Raw genomic sequence first — 19,434 nt, 5'->3', positions numbered from 1 at the left:
TGGGACAAACATATCGTACCAAAAATTGAAAGAACGAGATTATCTCTATTATCAGATATTTTTCAGCTTAGAATTTAATTTAGATTTAAACAAGAAATAGAAAAAACAAATATAAAATAATTTTCATCCACAAACAAAAAATCTCAATTCTAATCAAATACAAATTTAAGCAAACATATTTTTTAAAAAAATATTAATTTAGAATGCCCGGAGCAGGCAAACATACTAGTATCTTATTATTGTGAGATGCCCCTCTCTTTCAGAATTAGTATTTGTCCCTGGTACAAGGTCAAGACTTGAAAAGATGATATTAGGTCCCTTCTCGGATGAACTAAACGAATTTCCATGGCCCTCCTTCTCTTCTGTAATTTGGTTTCCTAAACTGACCTCACTGACCCTGTTCGGTCGGAAGAAGGTTAGGTCAATACTTCTGGATGGGGAGCTTGATGATCGTCTCTACTCTACGTTCCCTGCATTGACTCTGTTGTACATAAATGATTTCGAAGGAGTGAAATCTCTTCCAGAATCACTGGCAAAGCTTCCATCTCTTGAGCGGTTACGTATTTGGAATTGTAATAATTTGAAGAGTTTGCCTACGTTTCACGAGTCACATAGCCTTCAGTACCTGAAAATATTTCAATGTACTATTCTAGAAGAAAGATGCAGGAGGGAGAGTGGGCCAGAATGGTTTAAGATACAACATATTCCTCGCATGCAGATCGGGCATGAATTGATTTGGAAGCACTGAAAGCTCTCCCAGATACTGGACACTTGTATTTGTTCTTTTACCAGCATGAATATTTTAGATAAGAAAAGGGTTGAATTTCAGATATAAAAACTGACTTCAGTGTTAGACTGTTAGTGATTCAATTATTATCCACCATTTCATTTGTAGCTAACTGTATATGCAGGTAGACAGAGGTTGTCTAGTATAAACTCGAGCTGCACGTTCAACTGTGTTCAGATCAAACACAGGGAGATGACAATGACAATGGAAAGAGTAGTCGAAGAGAATGGCAAGACGAGAGGGGATGATGAGTACACCAAAGATGGAACAGTTGACCTCAAGGGTAATCCTGTGTTAAGATCAAACACAGGGAGATGGAGAGCAACCTCCTTCATTGTAGGTATGTCAACAAGATTCTATTGCTTCTTTTGATAATTCTGATATCATCCAATGGAACATTTACCACATTCAACTCATGTACTATTTTGTATTAAGGTGAAGAACATAGTTTCAGCTTGATATTCTAATTTATTTCGTATAATGAATGATTTTGAAGGGTATGAAGCATTTGAGAGGATGGCATTTTATGGAATATCAACAAATCTAGTGCTATATCTCACAAGAAAATTACATGAAGGCACCGTGAAGTCTTCAAACAATGTCACCAACTGGGTTGGCACTGTCTGGCTGACACCCATTCTAGGTGCCTACATCGCGGATGCTCATCTTGGCCGTTACTGGACTTTCATCATTTCAGCCTTCATCTATCTTGGGGTATGAAAACATAAAATTGCTTGCAAGTTTCACGTATACGTTTTGATTGCTTTGCCTGGGCTCAAATATTTGTTGTGTAACAGGGCATGTCCTTGCTGACACTAGTAGTTTCATTAAAATCTCTCCGGCCACCATCATGCGGTGACAGTATAACAGACGTGGACTGTAACAAGCAAGCTTCACCTTTTCAAGTGGGTATTTTCTACTGTGCATTGTACATAATTGCACTCGGAACTGGAGGGACAAAGCCCAACATCTCAACGATGGGTGCAGATCAATTTGATGAATTTGAGCCAACCGAAAAAACCCAGAAGATATCATTCTTTAATTGGTGGGTCTTTAGTATCTTCTTCGGCACACTTTTTGCCAGCACTTTCCTAGTCTATATACAAGATCATGCAGGCTGGGGACTTGGATATGGTCTTCCAACAATCGGACTCTTTTTATCAATATTGGTGTTTCTAGCAGGCTCACCTTATTATAGGCACCAACCTGCATCTGGAAGCCCATTGACCAAGATGGCTAGAGTTCTTATAGCCACTATTAGAAAATGGAAGTTGGTTGTCCCGGATGATCCAAAAGAACTACATGAGTTGAATTTGGATGAATATTCCAAACCTGGAAAGTATAGAATTGAACACTCTCCTTTACTAAGGTCGTATTTCTTATTCATCAAAGAAGAGGTTTATAGTCCTCTGTTTCCTTTTTTACTTTTGACACCGGAGTCTTGTGCACTAAGTACGACTTTTAAGTTTTAGCTATCATTTGCTTTTACACAGAATACTAGATAAAGCAGCTGTTGTGGATGGACGGAGCCCTCACTGGATGCTGTGCACAGTGACTGAAGTTGAAGAAACAAAACAAATGGTAAAAATGGTGCCAATCTTATTAGTATCATTCTTACCTAGCACCCTGATAGCTCAAGGACACACACTCTTCATCAAGCAAGGTACCACTCTTGTTAGAAGCATAGGTCCTCATTTCAGTATTCCCCCGGCATCTCTTGTAGCATTCATAACAATCTTTATGCTGATCACTGTTGTGATCTATGATAAATTCCTGGTTCCCACGCTTCGAAGCTACACCAAAAATCCAAGAGGGATCCCAATGCTGCAAAGAATGGGAATAGGCCTAGTAATGCATGTCATCATCATGATCATTGCTTCAGTTTGTGAACGGAAGCGATTAAATGTGATTGAAGATCATGGCATTACAAAGAAAAATCAAATTGTTCCGCTCAGCATATTCATATTACTTCCTCAATATGCCCTGATGGGGGTGGCTGATACATTTTGGGAGGTGGGGAGACTTGAATTCTTCTATGATCAAGCTCCGAAAAGTATGAAAAGCTTCGGCACAGCCTATTATACAACTAGCTTGAGTATGGGGAATTTTCTAAGCAGTTTTATTCTAACAACTGTGTCTGATTTCACTAAGAGGGATGGTCACAAGGGCTGGATTTTTTGGACAACTTGAATGTGTCTCGCTTGGACTATTTCTACACATTTTATGCTGTTTTGAGCTTTATTAACCTCTTGTTTTTTCTTCTGGCTGCAAACCTTTTTGTTTACAACAAAGAACAAGATGATGCTACAATAGAGTTGGAAAATGTCAAGGATACTTCTGATACAAATGCTTTCTTCAAAGATGTAATAATGTAGTAAGTACTTTTTCGACAGATAAAAATAAGAGAAACTAAGTTTTCTGTCGTCTGGGTATCAAGCATTTTTTTATATTAGGACAATAGACTTGCTCCAAAATAGTCTCATCAGAGATTTTACATTCTCAATTTTCATGCTTTTTTTCATTTATATTCTCGAATCTATATTGACCATCAATTTACATTTATTATTTTTCTTTTTAAATATTTTTGGTTTAAGTTTTGTTCAATTGTAAACGATAAATGGTCTTTTATAATTTTATAACTACTCAATTTTCTTTAAAATAAAATAAATCATACAGAGTGGAGTTCGAGATCTCCGTCTCCAACGGATTCGGATCGGCCCGTAAAAAATCCAGTATTAATCTAATCTAAATTCGATAAAATAAATGAATATAAATATAGATTTAGTCGATCAAGATTCTCACCTGGCATGTAAAGAGTAAAGATGCCATCTTCTAGGAGGCTATTGACTTTTAGCTGGATTGGCTTTCTTTGCCCTCAGCTTTCCCCACTTGATAAATTTCTATTCAACTCACCACTTGGTAGCTCAAAGTTGTGACAAAGAGGGCATAAAGAATTCAATAATAATATTACATCTGACTTTTGATAGCCCAAAGTTGAAGAAGACACCATTACTACCCAAATACTAATCTTTTTACATGTAAATATTCATGATATAATCAGGTAACTGAAATTGATAGAAGGATGGCTGATGCATTTGTAGCTGATCTAGCCAGCGGACTGGTTCGCAAGCTTATTTCACTTGCTACTGAAAAAGTTATTCAGGCCTGGAATCTTTCTGAAGATCTGTTGACACTGCGCGAAAGGCTGGAATCTATCGATGCTCTCCTGTCCGATACTTATACCAAGAAACTAGATATGTCTTCTGTCCAAACCTGGTTCAGCAAACTCAAAGCTGTGGCACATGTGGCTGATGTTTTTATGGATCAACTTGCTTATGAAATTATTCGACAAAAGGTGGAAAATCATCACAGGGTAAGGGACTTCTTTGTTCCTTCTAAAAACAACATATTAAATCGTTTTAAGGTGGCTAATAAGATCAAGACTATTCATAAATCCTTTGACAAGATTTCTACGGTGTACTTCAATTCTATACAAGCACTGTATGCACAGGCTTGTGTACTCGGTGTCGTGTTACCCAGCCTAAAGCAACTGAGAGTGTTGGTTTTGAACTCACATTATAAAGAGTTGCCAAGTTCAATGGGGAATATGAAATTCCTTAAACATCTTGATATCTCAAGTTCTGTCGGATTCAAGAGCTATAAATTGCCAAATTACATCACGAAACTCTATAACTTGCAAACTTTGAGAATTTGGGCTCTAAATGAGCTTCCAGAGAAGGTCTGCAACCTTATTAACTTGAGGCATCTTGTTGTTCAGAAGAAATATGCAGAAGAGTTATCCACAAGATACATGTTTATTGGGATACAAAGATTGACTTGTCTTCAAACACTTCCTCATTTTGTTGTCAGTAGAAAACGAAATTGTCTCCTTAGCCAATCGGAAGGGCTTAAAAATCTTGGTGGTACACTTGATCTCTATGGTCTTAGTGATGTGTCAAATATGGAAGAAACAAGTAAAGCAAAGCTTTGTGAAAAATCTAACATTCAGTGTTTACCCTTAGACTGGAGCAACAACGAAGATGAAAGGAAAGGTAAAGAATACAACAACGAGGATGTGATTGAAGGATTAAGACCTCACACATATTTGAAAGAACTGTCAGTTGTCTCCTTTAAGGGACGGAAATTTGCATCATGGATTACAATGATGATGAACTTGGTGAAAATCACATTGAAAGATTGTAACAATTGTGATGCATTGCCACCATTGAGTCACCTTCCTAAACTGAGGGAGATTGTAATATTTGGAATGCACAATCTCAAAGTTATCGGGAGAGATTTCTGTGGAGGTCTAGCTAGCACTAGTAGTGGTTTGAGTTACAGGGGGTCTGTAAAAACAGTTGCAACGATGTATCCATCATTAACAACACTCGTTTCCACTGGCGATGAAGACCAAATATCTCCACTGGCAATGAAGACCAAAATATGGTGCCAGTATTTCCAAAACTTGAGGTACTGAAAATTGAGCGTTGTTCAAAGTTGAGAATGATTCCAAATACCCTGTTTTTATTTTCTAAACTTAGGGAGTTGGTTATCACAAATCTGGACAGTAGCAAGATCCTAGAAACAATGAGCAGGAAGATTAGCTCTCTAGTGAATCTACGGCTGAGGAGTATCAGGGACAGAAATGGAGGCTCTCCATCAAATGTGTACTATCTAATTGACGAGCTCTTGGAAACCAATTCTTTGTCTTCGAAAACTTTGAACCTAGATAACTGCCCGGGCTTGAAATTTCTGACCATTGGTATAGTTCTTGAGGAACTAGAAGTGAGTGATTGCCTTAATCTAACTAGCATTAATGTAGTTGAAGGTGCCCTAAAATATCTTATTATTGTGAGATGCCCCTCTCTTTCAGAATTAGTATCTGTCCCTAGTACAAGGTCAAGACTTGAAAAGATGATATTAGGTCCCTTCTCGGATGAACTAAACGAATTTCCCTGGCCCTCCTTCTCATCTGTAATTTTGTTTCCTAAACTGACCTCACTGACCCTGTACGGTTGGAAGAAGGTAAGGTCAATACTTCTGAATGGGGAGCTCGATGATCGTCTCTCCTCTATGTTCCCTGCATTGACTCTGTTGTACATAAATGATTTCGAAGGAGTGAAGCTCTTCCAGAATCACTGGCAAACCTTCCATCTCTTGAGCGGTTACGTATTTGGAATTGTAATAATTTGAAGAGTTTGCCTACGTTTCATGAGTCACATAGCCTACAATACCTGAAAATATTTCAATGTACTATTCTAGAAGAAAGATGCAGGAGGGAGAGTGGGCCCGAATGGTTCAAGATACAACATATTCCTCGCATACAGATCGGGCATGAATTGATTTGGAAGCACTGAAAGCTCTCCCCCTCTGTTAGATTTCTTTGTTAAACTAAGATGGAGTTGTAGTCCAGGGAGTGGCAGAGAAAAGTTCAGCACTAAACATATTCTAAAAATAATCTGTAAAAGTACTTTAACATACGTTCTCTTATTATCTGTAAGAATGGTTCAGAAGGAATGTAATGACATGTTCTTATGATGTTTACCTTAAAAGTTTTTTAGGCGACTGTTTAGTGAAAATTTTACTGTCACCGTTCCATTCCTGATTCGACAAACCATATATCTATGCAGCAAAAAGGTAGTTTATCATCTTATACAGAAATTTCAGGAGGCTTTCAGTCCTTAGATTTTGAATAAACCCACGGTCTCTATCCAAAATGTGTTAAAATCTGAACTATTTTGCCTCACACCTCTTCCAACTCTCATCTCTCGGAGATTGGGCTTTATTTGGCGCATAGATTGCGTTCTAATTTGTCAAGACAAACTGTCCGACTTCCCACAACATCCGACAAATAACGTCCAGAGAGATTGAAGCTTTGCTAGTGAATCTGGGATAATTTTCACTTCTCTATGTTACTTGTTGCTTGAGGCTCCAGTCTCTCCCTGTATAAGCTTTTGATCGCGTTTGAAAACATGTATTTCATTTGAAATGTTGGATTTCAAATGACATGATTTGAGTTGTTATTTCAAATTCTCAAATTTACACTACTATTTGAATGTCTAGGATTACAAATGAAATTCAAATCCAATATTGTTTGTGATACTCCCTCCATCCCTACATGTCACTTTCTGAAGAAAAAGTGTTCCAGCAAAATTCCTGCCCTTCTTTCTTTTCAAAATAACACTTGAATGTTTTTTCGAAGAACACGATGCCTGATATTCAAAAGGGCATGTAAAAGCATACACAAGGACAAGGAGGACATCTTCTCAAGTAAAGGGAGCAAATCAAATACTCTTTCCGTTTCAATTTACATGTCCATTTTCGAGGCAGCACTTCAACTTTCAACGCAAAATCATATTTCTAAAGTCAATTCTACTTCACATATATTTTATTTATATTTTTTATATCAATCTCATTTCAAATATTATAATTACTTAATGCAATTTAATTTGTGAACATTTAGTTTTCTTAACCTGTGTGATTTTTTGAGAGTGAACATCTAATTTGAAATGGAAAGAGTATTTTAGAGGAAATCATATTTACTATGCCAGTAAATCTGTAATTCTGCAAAAAAATTAAATTAGACTCAGCGAACAATCAATAAGATGACCCCATCCATGTGAACCAATTGTCCTTACAACCATCACCAATTGTCCTTTGGCATCATAAAGTTGACGAAGACTTCAATATATCTCAACCAATTGTGCTTACAACTATCACCACAAACACACCTCGCTAAAGATAACATTCTAAAGAAACCAGAAAGATTTAGAACAATGGCTGATGCAATTGTAGGAGATCTTGCTGCTGGACTGGTCCGAAAGCTAGTTTCACTCGCAACTAATCAAGTGATTCAGGTCTGGAAACTTCACGAAGATTTGGAGACGCTGCGTGAGAGATTTGAATTAATCGGTGCTCTCTTGCACGATGCTCAAACCCAGAATTTAATCATGTGTACTGCCAAAATTTGGTTCAACAAACTTGAAGAGGTGGCTCAGGTAGCTGATGCTTTTATGGATGGACTTGAGTATGAAGTTGCACGAAGAAAAGTGGAGAATCGTCATAAGGTAAGAGACTTCTTTGTTCCTTCTAAAAACACCTTATTATATCGTTTCAGAGTGGCTCGTAAGATCAAGTATATGAATACTTCCTTTGACAAGATCTGTAAATGGGCAACTGATATTGGACTTAAGCCAGTTGAACATTTGAGATCTACTGTGCAACACAGAGAGATACGCTACACCCAGCCCTTTGAAGACGAGTCACTGATTGTCGGAAGAGATGATGATATATCATTTCTAGTTAACATGTTGTGCAACCCAAATGATGAGGGGATACAGGTGAATGCAATACTCGGGATGGGGGGTCAAGGAAAAACAACTCTTGCTCGCATGGTTTACAATAGAGATGCTGTGATCAAGATGTTTCCCAAGAGGATGTGGGTCACTGTATCAGATGATTTTGATTTCATGATGATTTTGAATCAAATGGTAGTGTCACTCACTTCCAGCCCTTCTGTGTTGGATAATGCGGAAGGTCTGATTAAAAATCTTCAAGAAAAGCTGAAGGGCGAAAGGTTTTTACTTGTGCTAGATGATGTGTGGAATGAGAAACCAGAAGAGTGGGACAAGTTGAGGAATTCTTTGCTTGGAGTTGGGGGTGCGAGAGGCAGCAAAATTTTTGTTACCACTCGTAAGCAAGAAGTGACTGAAGCTATGCAGTGTTCTGATCCTTATCTGGTGAAAAAACTGACAGAGGAAGATAGTTGGGAATTGTTTAAGCAAAGAGCATTTTTAAATGGAGGAGTTTTAGAGACTGAGGCATTTGTGGCCTTGGGTAAAACAATGGTAGAAAGATGTGGTGGTCTGCCTCTGGCAATTAAAACACTGGGGAGTTTATTGTACTCAAAGAAGAGTGAAGAAGAGTGGTTGCGAATCCAAAATAGTGAAATATGGAAATCAAAAGGTGTACTGTCTTCCTTGAGGCTGTCGTATGACAATCTACCCTACTCGTCTTTGAAGCGATGTTTTGCATATTGTTCCATTATGCCAAAGGATCATGACATTTATAAAGATAAATTGATACAAATATGGATGGCATTAGGATTCCTTCCGGGGGATAGTACTGTTTTGATGGAAGACATTGGAAACGAGTACTTTGAAATTCTGTTGGGAAATTCTTTGTTACAAGATGTGGAAGAGGATAAATACGGATATATTACCAACTGCAAGATGCATGATCTTGTGCATGATCTTGCACTAGAGGTGTCAAGTAATTATTCTACCACTGTAAATCCAAGTCATGATGTTCACACAGGATCAAAGGCTACATATGTAAGGCTTGAAGGATTCAAAGATGTAAAACAAAGTATGTTTAAGCTACGGTTTGATACAGTACAAGCACTATATGTAGAGGCCACTATATTTATCTGTGTGCTCCCCAAACTCAAGTACTTAAGAGTTTTGGTTATAAATTCATTTCGTAATGAGCTGCCTGGTTTAATTGGGAATTTGAAACACCTTAAGCATTTAGATATCTCTGAGATGGCAGATTTCGATACTAGCTCTAAACTGCCGAATCACCTTACAAGACTCTACAACTTGCAGACTCTAAGAATTTCATGGGATCATGAGCTTCCGGAAAACATCTGCCAACTTATAAACTTGAGACATCTTGTTATTGACTATTCTCAAAAAAGATACATGTTTGTTGGGATTGAGAGGTTAACTTGTTTGCAAACGCTGCCTTATTTCGTTGTGAAGAAAAATCAAAACTGTCTTGTTGGACAGCTAGGAATGTTAAAAAATCTTAGAGGTACACTTGAACTCTATGGCCTTAGTGAGGTGGAGAATATTGAAGAAGCACGCAAGGCATTGCTTTGTGAAAAGTCCAATCTTCGACATTTACTGTTGAATTGGAGGAACAATGAAGATGAAAGGGAAGAAGGAGAATACAATGATGAGGGTGTGTTGGAAGGATTGGAACCTCACCCAAATCTGAAAGCATTGAAAATTAAAGACTTTATGGGAAAGAAATTTGCGTCATGGATCCCAATGATGACCAATATGGTGACAATCTCCGTGACAGATTGCAGCAGGTGCGAAGGATTTCCACCGCTGGGGCACCTCCCTAAACTGAGAGAGATATATATAGACAAGATGGAAAATGTCAAGGTTATCGGAAATGATTTATGTGGAGGCCTAAGTCCGGCCCAAAAAGCAGTCACAACAGCAATGTATCCGTCAGTGACAAAACTCATTTTGGGGAGATTGCCAAAGCTAGAAGAATGGGTGGAAGACGTTTTGAGTAAAGGGGGTAAAGACCAAATTGTATTTCCTAAACTTGAGAAGTTGCAAATCTTAGATTGTCCAAGACTGAGAAACCTGAATAGCTGTTTTCCGTCCTTGAGAGAATTGAGTATTAGAAATTCGGAGAGCAACATGATACTGGAAACTATGTATATGCATCTTAGCTCACTCACCTCTTTAGAACTGGATGATATCAGAGACGGAGTAGGGGATTCATCATCATCTTCTTCTTGTTCAAACTTGGAATCAATACTCAAAGTGCTATTAAAAAATAATTATCTGACTTTGACCTCATTAGACCTACGTGACTGCAAGGGTTTACAGCATCTCACCCTTGGTGTCTCTCTTGACAGCTTGTCTGTATATGATTGCCCGAATCTAGTAAGTATTAATTCAGTTGAAGGATCAGCTGGTCTAAAATCTCTCTACTTAATCGGGCTCCCCTCCTCTGTTCTAGATGGAATCTCCACCCAAATTCAGAGTTCCACACTTAGATTTTTACGCCTAGGTCCCTTCTCGGATGAATTTCCATGGCCATTCTCTTCTTCATTACATTCATTCCCTAACCTAGTTTGGCTGTCTCTGCGAGGGATGGAAATGGTAAAGTCAATAGCGCTCTTTGAGCAGCTTCAGCTCTCCACCTTCCCTGCGTTGACCGAGTTATTTATATGTGATTTCGGAGGTATGAAAGATCTTGTCCTGTCAATAGCGAAGCTTCCATCTCTTGCGGACTTATCTATTCAGAATTGTAAGGATTTGGAGAGAGTGTCTCTGTTTGATGAATCTCATTGCCTCCGATTTCTACGCATAAGTGAGTGTCCAATTCTGAAAGAAAGATACAGGAAAGAGAGTGGGCCAGAATGGTTCAAGATTCAACATATTCCGATTATCAGATGGTAAACTTATCACTCTCTGTTAGTACTAACTTATCTCTGTCTTCATTTTTATTGCTTCACCTGAAATATTTGAATTTGTTAAATCAGTGATAATGAGATGTGGACTTCTGAAGAGCATCCTTTATGATCCAAAGATACTGCAGGAGTGCGGCCCTTTTCACTAGCACCGATGAATAATGGTACCACCTTTGCTTTCCCCGTTCCAAATATTGAATGACGAAACTTATATATATTTTATTTAAGAAGTACAATTATTTTATTAGAACTTTTATGTAATGTCACACTTGTACCTTCAATAGAATTGTTAATTTGTTTTTAGTTTTTAAAACTCAAACAATTTAATTTATAAAACAAGTTTATAAAAATTTGTCATGTTTTAGAATTCAAATAAATAAAGAGTTCATATTAATATTATTAATCAAATTCATACTAATACAAGATTTAATTCAAAAACCTGTCATTTACAAAATTGTAAGAAAATACGGGTGGTAACACTATAATGACAAAAACAAACTCTACAAAATCCGTCCTACCAACTTCTTTTGTCTTGTTTGATTTTTTGTGGTCAAATTGACCCAACTTTGATCGTTAATGAATAATTATCCTTATATGATTTCTAGTAATTGAAAAATACATCTTAAAGTAGAATAAATGTAGATTCTAATAATATATTTTTTATAATTTTTTTCAATTATTTAATATATGTCAATTTCAGTCAAAATTGAGTCAATTTGTCCACAAAACATCAAACAGGACAAAAGAATTGGGATGGAGGGAGTATTAGCTTATCGGTGGTAGTTGTTTCACAAATGACTTTAAGGCTTAATGAGTGAACGGAGAGGAAGCAGAATAGAGGTTCAATAAATATTGAGCTGCTTAGCGAAAAAAGATAAATAGAAGTTCAATAAGTATTGAGCTGCTTAGCGAAAAAAGATAAATAAGTGAGCGATGTACTAATAACTGATAAGTTCCATTAACAAGTCGGCAAAAAGAAAAGAGAGAAGAAGAAGAAGACAAGTGAGCGATGTACTTACTGATCCTATGATGAGGTCGGCTACTAAGCTTTCAAATTGTTACCTATATAGACATGAATATTTGTCACTTATGCGGGGATCAGTCGGCAAATTAACGTTGGTAGCCGTCTTGCCCCAGATATTCTTCATACTTGAACATTTTGATGCTAACTAAAATATTAGCAGCTGCATTTGTATATTACTAGAAAAAACTAAGAAGTGGCGTCTATATTCATTTACTTGGACACTTGTATTTGTTCTTTTACCAGCATGAATATTTTAGATAAGAAAAGGGTTGAATTTCAGATATAAAAACTGACTTCAGTCTTAGTCTGTTAGTGATTTAATTATTATCCACCATTTCATTTGTAGCTAACTGTATATGCAGGTAGACAGAGGTTGTCTAGTATAAACTCGAGCTGCACGTTGAACTGTGTTCAGATCAAACACAGGGAGATGACAATGACAATGGAAAGAGTAGTCGAAGAGAATGGCAAGACGAGAGGGGATGATGAGTACACCAAAGATGGAACAGTTGACCTCATGGGTAATCCTGTGTTAAGATCAAACACAGGGAGATGGAGAGCAACCTCCTTCATTGTAGGTATGTCAACAAGATTCTATTGCTTCTTTTGATAATTCTGATGTCATCCAATGGAACATTTACCACATTCAACTCATGTACTATTTTGTATCAAGGTGAAGAAAATAAATTTTGGTTTGATTTTCTAATTTATTCCGTATAATGAATGATTTTGAAGGGTATGAAGCATTTGAGAGGATGGCATTTTATGGAATATCAACAAATCTAGTGCTGTATCTCACAAGAAAATTACATGAAGGCACCGTGAAGTCTTCAAACAATGTCACCAACTGGGTTGGCACTGTCTGGCTGACACCCATTCTAGGTGCCTACATCGCGGATGCTCATCTTGGCCGTTACTGGACTTTCATCGTTTCAGCCTTCATCTATCTTGGGGTATGAAAACATAAAATTGTTCGCGAGTTTCACATATATCTGTGATCTTGACTATATGTTTTGATTGCTTTGCTTGGGCTCAGATATTTGTTGTGCAACAGGGCATGTCCTTGCTGACACTAGTAGTTTCATTAAAATCTCTCCGGCCACCATCATGCGGTGACAGTATAAAAGACGTGGACTGTGACAAGCAAGCTTCACCTTTTCAAGTGGGTATTTTCTACTGTGCATTGTACATAATTGCACTTGGAACTGGAGGGACAAAGCCCAACATCTCAACAATGGGTGCAGATCAGTTTGATGAATTTGAGCCAACAGAAAAAACCCAGAAAATATCATTCTTTAATTGGTGGGTCTTTAGTATCTTCTTCGGCACACTTTTTGCCAGCACTTTCCTAGTCTATATACAAGATCATGCAGGCTGGGGACTTGGATATGGTCTTCCAACAATCGGACTCTTTTTATCAATATTGGTGTTTCTAGCAGGCTCGCCTTATTATAGGCACCAACCTGCATCTGGGAGCCCATTGACCAAGATGGCTAGAGTTCTTATAGCCACTATTAGAAAATGGGATGTGGTTGTCCCGGATGATCCAAAAGAACTACATGAGTTGAATTTGGATGAATATTCCAAACCTGGAAAGTATAGAATTGAACACTCTCCTTTACTAATGTCATTTTTTTTTTTTTTTATCAAAGAAGAGGTTTATGGTTCTCTGTTTCCTTTACAGGAGTCTTGTGTTATGAGTACGACTTTTAATTATCTTTTTCTTTTACACAGAATACTAGATAAAGCAGCTGTTGTGGATGGACGGAGCCCTCACTGGATGCTGTGCACAGTGACTGAAGTTGAAGAAACAAAACAAATGGTGAAAATGGTGCCAATCTTATTAGTATCATTCTTACCTAGCACCCTGATAGCTCAAGGACATACGCTCTTCATCAAGCAAGGTACCACTCTTGTTAGAAGCATAGGTCCTCATTTCAGCATTCCCCCGGCATCTCTTGTAGCATTCATAACAATCTTTATGCTGATCACTGTTGTGATCTATGATAAATTCCTGGTTCCCACGCTTCGAAGCTACACCAAAAATCCAAGAGGGATCCCAATGCTGCAAAGATTGGGAATAGGCCTAGTAATGCATGTCATCATCATGATCATTGCTTCAGTTTGTGAAAGGAAGCGGTTAAACGTCATTAAAGATCACGGCATTACAAAGAAAAATCAAATCGTTCCGCTCAGCATTTTCATATTACTTCCTCAGTATGCTCTGATGGGGGTTGCTGACACATTTTGGGAAGTGGGGAGACTTGAATTCTTCTATGATCAAGCTCCAAAAAGTATGAAAAGCTTGGGCACAGCCTATTATACAACTAGCTTGAGTATGGGGAATTTTCTAAGCAGTTTTATTCTAACAACTGTGTCTGATTTCACTAAGAGGGATGGTCACAAGGGCTGGATTTTGGACAACTTGAATGTGTCTCGCTTGGACTATTTCTACGCATTTTATGCTGTTCTGAGCTTTATTAACCTCTTGTTTTTTCTTCTGGCTGCAAACTTTTTTGTTTACAACAAAGAACAAGATGATGCTACAATGGAGTTGGAAAATGTCAAGGATACTTCTGATACAAATGCTTTCTTCAAAGATGTAATAATGTAGTAAGTACTTTTTCAACAAAGATGAAAATAAGAGAAACTAAGAGGGGTGTATTGGATTGAGATTTTAAAGCATTTTTTTGCATTCATGAAATCCGAGGGTATTCGATTGGGATTGTTTGAAATCCATTAAAATCTTGAGGTATTCAATTGGGATTTTAAACTATGCTACAAAATCTAGTGGTATTCAATTGGGATTTTAAATTATACTTTAAAATCCGATGGTATTCAATTGGGATTGTTTAAAATCCATTAAAATCTGATGGTATTCAAATGCTGATGGATTTTATTTCATTTCATAAAATGATGGATTTTGTGGCATTCTTCAGTGTATTTTAAGTTTTTTGAAATCCCACCAAATTCAATGGGATTTTGAAGCATTGTACCTAAATCCTATCAACTCTGCGACATTTCATCAAGAATCCGCAAAAAATCAAAATCTGATACAATCCATTAAAATCCATAGACTAAAAACAATGCATTAAAATCCCAATCGAATACACCCATGTAAGTTTTCTGTCGTCTGGGTATCAAACATTTTTTTTATATTAGGACGATAGACTTGCTCCAAAATAATCTTATCGAGATTTTACATTCTCTATTTTCATGTTTCTTTTTCATTTATATTCTCGAATCAATATTGACCGTCGATTTACATTTATTTTTTTCTTTTTAAATATTTTTTGGTTTAAATTTTGTTCAATTGTAAACGATAAATGGTCTTTTATAATTTTATAACAAGTCAATTTTCTTTAAAATAAAATAAATTATACATAGTGGAGTTCGAGATCCGTGTCGTCTCTGACGGATTCGGATCGGCCCGTAAAAAATCCAATATTAATCTAATCTGAATTCGATAAAATAAATGAATATAAATATAGATTTAGTTGAAGATCATCACCTGGCATGTAAAGAGTAAAGATGCCATCTTCTAGGAGGCTATTGACTTTTAGCTGGATTGGCTTTCTTTGCCCTCAGCTTCCCCCACTTGATAAATTTCTATTCAACTCACCATCCACAGGACATGGTAGCTTAAAGTTGTGACAAAGAGGGCATAAAGAATTCAATAATACTATTACATCTGACTTTTGATAGCCCAAAGTTGAAGAAGACTCCATTACTACCCAAATACTAATCTTTTAACATGCAAATATTCATGATATAATCAGGTAACTGAAATTGATAAAAGCATGGCTGATGCATTTGTAGCTGATCTAGCCAGCGGACTGGTTCGCAAGCTTATTTCACTTGCTACTGAAGAAGTTATTCAGGCCTGGAATCTTTCTGAAGATCTATTAACACTGCGCGAAAGGCTGTAATCTATCGATGCTCTCCTGTCAGATACTTATACCAAGAAACTAGATATGTTTTCTGTCCAAACCTGGTTCAGCAAACTCAAAGCTGTGGCACATGTTGCTGATGTTTTTATGGATCAGCTGGCTTATGAAGTTACTCGACAAAAGGTGGAAAATCATAACAGGGGAAGGGACTTCTTTGTTCCTTCCTAAAACAACATATTAAATCGTTTTAAGGCGGCTAATAAGATCAAGACTATTCATAAATCCTTTGACAAGATTTTTAAATGGGCGGCAGATCTTGGACTGCAACCCATAGCACAATTGAGTGCAACTGTACAAGTGAGAGGGATCCGTCACACCGCGCCCTTTGAAGACGAGACACAAGTAGTCGGAAGAGATGAAGATGTATCAAATTTAGTTCATGTCTTGTCTGAAATTCATGATGAGGATTTACTGGTCGTTGCTGTAGCAGGGATGGGGGGTCAAGGTAAGACAACTCTTGCTCGCATGGTTTACAATAAAGATGTTGTGATCAATATATTTCCAAAGAGGATATGGGTTACTGTATCAGATGATTTTGATTTTATGAAGATTTTGAATCAGATGGTAGGATCGCTTACTTTAACCACTTCAGTGTTGGATAACACCGAAGCAGTGATCAAAAATCTTCAAAAACATCTAAAGGGGGTAAAGGTTTTACTTGTACTGGATGATGTATGGAATGAGAAAGCAGATAAGTGGGATAGCTTGATGAATTCTTTGCTTGGAGTTGGTTGTGCCAAAGGAAGCAGCATTCTAGTGACCACGCGTAACCAGGAAGTCATCGATGCCATGCAATGTTCTGTTTGTTATAGGGTTGAAAAACTTTCAGAAGAATATAGTTGGGCACTATTCAAGCAAAGAGCATTTACACATGGAGGAGTTTTAGAGACCAGGGAATTCGTAGACTTGGGAAGAAGAATGGTGGAAAGGTGTGGCGGCCTGCCTCTGGCAATAAAAACATTAGGGGGTTTATTGTACTCAAAGAAGTCGGAGGAAGAGTGGCTGTTGATCTTAAACAGTGAAGTATGGAAATGATCAAAAGGGGTATTATCATCCTTGAGGTTGTCATATGACAATTTACCATATATTCATCATTGAAAAGATGTTTTGCATATTTTCTGTTCTTTCAAAGGATTCTCTTATATATAAAGATGAAATGGTACATATATGGATGGCATTAGGATTCCTTTTGCCTCCTAGAGATACCAGTTTGCTGATGGAGGACATAGGCAGTGAATACTTCAACATTTTGTTGTCGAATTCTTTGTTACAAGACGTGGAAACGGATGAATATGGCAATATCACCTGTTGCAAAATGCATGATCTTGTGCATGATCTTGCTGTAGATGTGTCAACTAATCACTCCCAAACCGTAACACCAAGTCAGGATTCTAACCAGCTTTCTCAGGCAATTTATGTAAGGCTGGAGGGGTTTGAGGATATAAAACCAAATATCTACAAGGCCTACTTTTATACAGTACAATCACTATACTCACAGGCTAGTATTATCAGTGTCCTCTTACCCAACCTCAAACACTCGAGAGTGCTGGTTCTAAAGTCATTTTCTAATGAGTTGCCAAGTTCGATAGGGAATTTGAAATACCTTAAGCATCTCGATATCTCAAATTCTCTCGGGTGCAAGAGTTATAAATTGCCAGATTACATCTCAAGACTCTACAACTTGCAGACTCTAAGAATTTCAGCTTTACATGAGCTTCCAAAGAAGGCTTGCAACCTTCTTAACCTAAGACATCTCTTTGTCGAGAATAAATTTGCAGACAACAATCCTAGAAGATGCATGTTTATTGGAATAGAGAGGTTAATTTGTCTTCAAACGCTTCCTCATTTTGTTGTCAGTAGAGACCAAAATTGTCTAGTTGGACAACTAGGAGGGCTGAAAAATCTTAGAGGTAACCTTAAACTCTACGATCTGAGGCACGTGGTTAATATGGAAGAAGCGAGTAAGGCAAAACTTTGTCAAAAGCCTCGTATTCAGCATTTACTATTAGACTGGAGCAACAATGAAAATGAAAGGGAGGACAAAGAATTTAACTATGAAGATGTGATGAAAGGTTTAGAACCTCACACGTACCTGAAAGAATTGACGATTGACAACTTCATGGCGAAAAAATTTGCATCTTGGATTACAATGATGGACAATTTGGTGAAAATCACATTGAGAAACGCCAACAGATGTGAAGAATTTCCACAACTGGGACACCTTCCTAAACTGAGGGAGATGAAGATAGTAGGGATGGATAATTTGAGGGTTATCAAGAGCAATTTTGATCAAGCCACAAACCTGGTTAGAACCCTGTATCCATCATTGACAAAACTAATACTGCGAGGGCTGACAAGGCTAGAAGAGTGGCTAGAACCAGTAACTAGTACTGAAGACCAAACTAGGTTCGTATCGTTTCCTAAACTTGAGGTGTTAGATATTAAGAGATGTTCAAAGTTGACAAGGATCTCAAGTAGTTGTTTTCCATCATTAAAGGAGTTGGGAATATCAAATTTGGACAGCGGCGTGATACTAGAAACAATGAGCAGAAAGATTCACTCTCTCACACATCTACGTCTGAGTGATATCAGTAACAGGGGAGGAGCCTCTTCTTCTTCTTACATAAATATGGACTCTGTAATTAACAAGCTCTTGAACAATTCTCCGTCTTTGACAACTTTGAACCTATATGACTGCCAGGGATTGACGAGCATAACCCTTGGTGTCGCTACTGAATATTTAAAAGTGGTCAATTGCGCTGATCTAATGAGTATCAATGTAGTTGAAGAGTCAAGTGCTCTAAACTACCTTATATTTGGGTGTCCTATTCTAGAAGTGAGATGTTGGAAGGGGAATGGGATTCAGCAGATTCCAAATATAGATTCCTAGACTACATCAAATGTATCCCCTCTGTTTCTGTACAGTTAATTTTCATGATAAGTTCTCTCACTGGCATGTTTGTTGCATAAGGGATTGATGCCTAGACTAGCAGTTTCATTACACTTATCATGAACTCCACAAACATTTTTACTGATTATAATACCATTGTGCGAGACTAACAATTTTATTGCGCTTATCGGAAACTCCTAACATGTATTAGTCCTGCTAAATTTACATAAAAGCAGAGAAAAGAGAGGAAGTATACCTTCTGTAATATAACATTAAACATCTTTAAGCTGGCATCCAAGTTGCACAAAGATGAAGGCCTCTATTTTTGTGAACTGTAAACATGGTTCTGTAAGTCACATTGTTCTTTCATCACTAATCAAGTTGAGTCTTTGTTGCAAGTAATGAAGTTATTTGGTAACTACTGAAGTGGTTCAGGTTTGGACACTTCATGAAGATTTGGAGACACGGTTGTCAGAGACGAATGACTTTTAAATGCATTTTGGTTGGTATTTGGAGCTGGCTTTTCGGCCAACAGGTATTTCGCTAACTTTTATTTGGAAAAAA

General features: G+C 37.4%; 5 protein-coding genes and 1 pseudogene across 9 annotated transcripts; all 6 read left to right on the top strand.

The window, feature by feature from the left end:
• Window positions 1–235: 235 nt before the first annotated feature.
• Window positions 236–3,237, top strand: LOC108195850 (protein NRT1/ PTR FAMILY 5.2-like; annotated as a pseudogene).
• Window positions 3,238–3,869: 632 nt separating this feature from the next.
• Window positions 3,870–5,980, top strand: LOC108194869 (putative disease resistance protein RGA4). The gene is made up of 2 exons (XM_017361807.1): window positions 3,870–5,257; window positions 5,329–5,980. The coding sequence occupies exons 1-2, from the start codon at window positions 3,870–3,872 to the stop codon at window positions 5,978–5,980; spliced, it is 2,040 nt and encodes a 679-aa protein (XP_017217296.1).
• A 1,583-nt stretch (window positions 5,981–7,563) lies between these two features.
• LOC135147959 (disease resistance protein RGA2-like) lies at window positions 7,564–10,995 on the top strand. The gene has a single exon (XM_064082036.1). The coding sequence runs from the start codon at window positions 7,564–7,566 to the stop codon at window positions 10,993–10,995; it is 3,432 nt and encodes a 1,143-aa protein (XP_063938106.1).
• LOC108195848 (protein NRT1/ PTR FAMILY 5.2) lies at window positions 10,934–14,734 on the top strand. Of its 5 annotated transcripts, none has more exons than XM_064080791.1 (6): window positions 10,934–10,991; window positions 11,079–11,170; window positions 12,393–12,608; window positions 12,766–12,983; window positions 13,085–13,656; window positions 13,765–14,734. In XM_064080791.1, exons 2-6 carry the CDS (start codon window positions 11,161–11,163, stop codon window positions 14,642–14,644), a joined length of 1,896 nt encoding a protein of 631 aa, XP_063936861.1. In that variant the 5' UTR covers window positions 10,934–10,991; window positions 11,079–11,160; the 3' UTR covers window positions 14,645–14,734. The 5 variants fall into 5 exon arrangements, with proteins under 5 accessions (XP_063936861.1, XP_063936862.1, XP_063936860.1 ...); XM_064080792.1 differs by having other exon boundaries at window positions 13,067–13,626; XM_064080790.1 differs by having other exon boundaries at window positions 13,067–13,656.
• A 1,096-nt stretch (window positions 14,735–15,830) lies between these two features.
• LOC108194868 (putative disease resistance protein RGA3) lies at window positions 15,831–17,015 on the top strand. The gene is made up of 3 exons (XM_017361806.1): window positions 15,831–15,955; window positions 16,031–16,103; window positions 16,173–17,015. The coding sequence occupies exons 1-3, from the start codon at window positions 15,831–15,833 to the stop codon at window positions 17,013–17,015; spliced, it is 1,041 nt and encodes a 346-aa protein (XP_017217295.1).
• A 121-nt stretch (window positions 17,016–17,136) lies between these two features.
• Window positions 17,137–18,870, top strand: LOC108195510 (putative disease resistance RPP13-like protein 1). The gene has a single exon (XM_017362475.2). The coding sequence runs from the start codon at window positions 17,137–17,139 to the stop codon at window positions 18,868–18,870; it is 1,734 nt and encodes a 577-aa protein (XP_017217964.2).
• The last annotated feature ends 564 nt before the right edge of the window (window positions 18,871–19,434 follow it).

Source organism: Daucus carota, chromosome 7, assembly GCF_001625215.2.
Source record: "Daucus carota subsp. sativus chromosome 7, DH1 v3.0, whole genome shotgun sequence".
Lineage (NCBI taxonomy): Eukaryota > Viridiplantae > Streptophyta > Magnoliopsida > Apiales > Apiaceae > Daucus > Daucus carota.
Note: the sequence above shows the minus strand (reverse complement) of the source record. Positions and strands in the feature narration are given on the sequence as shown.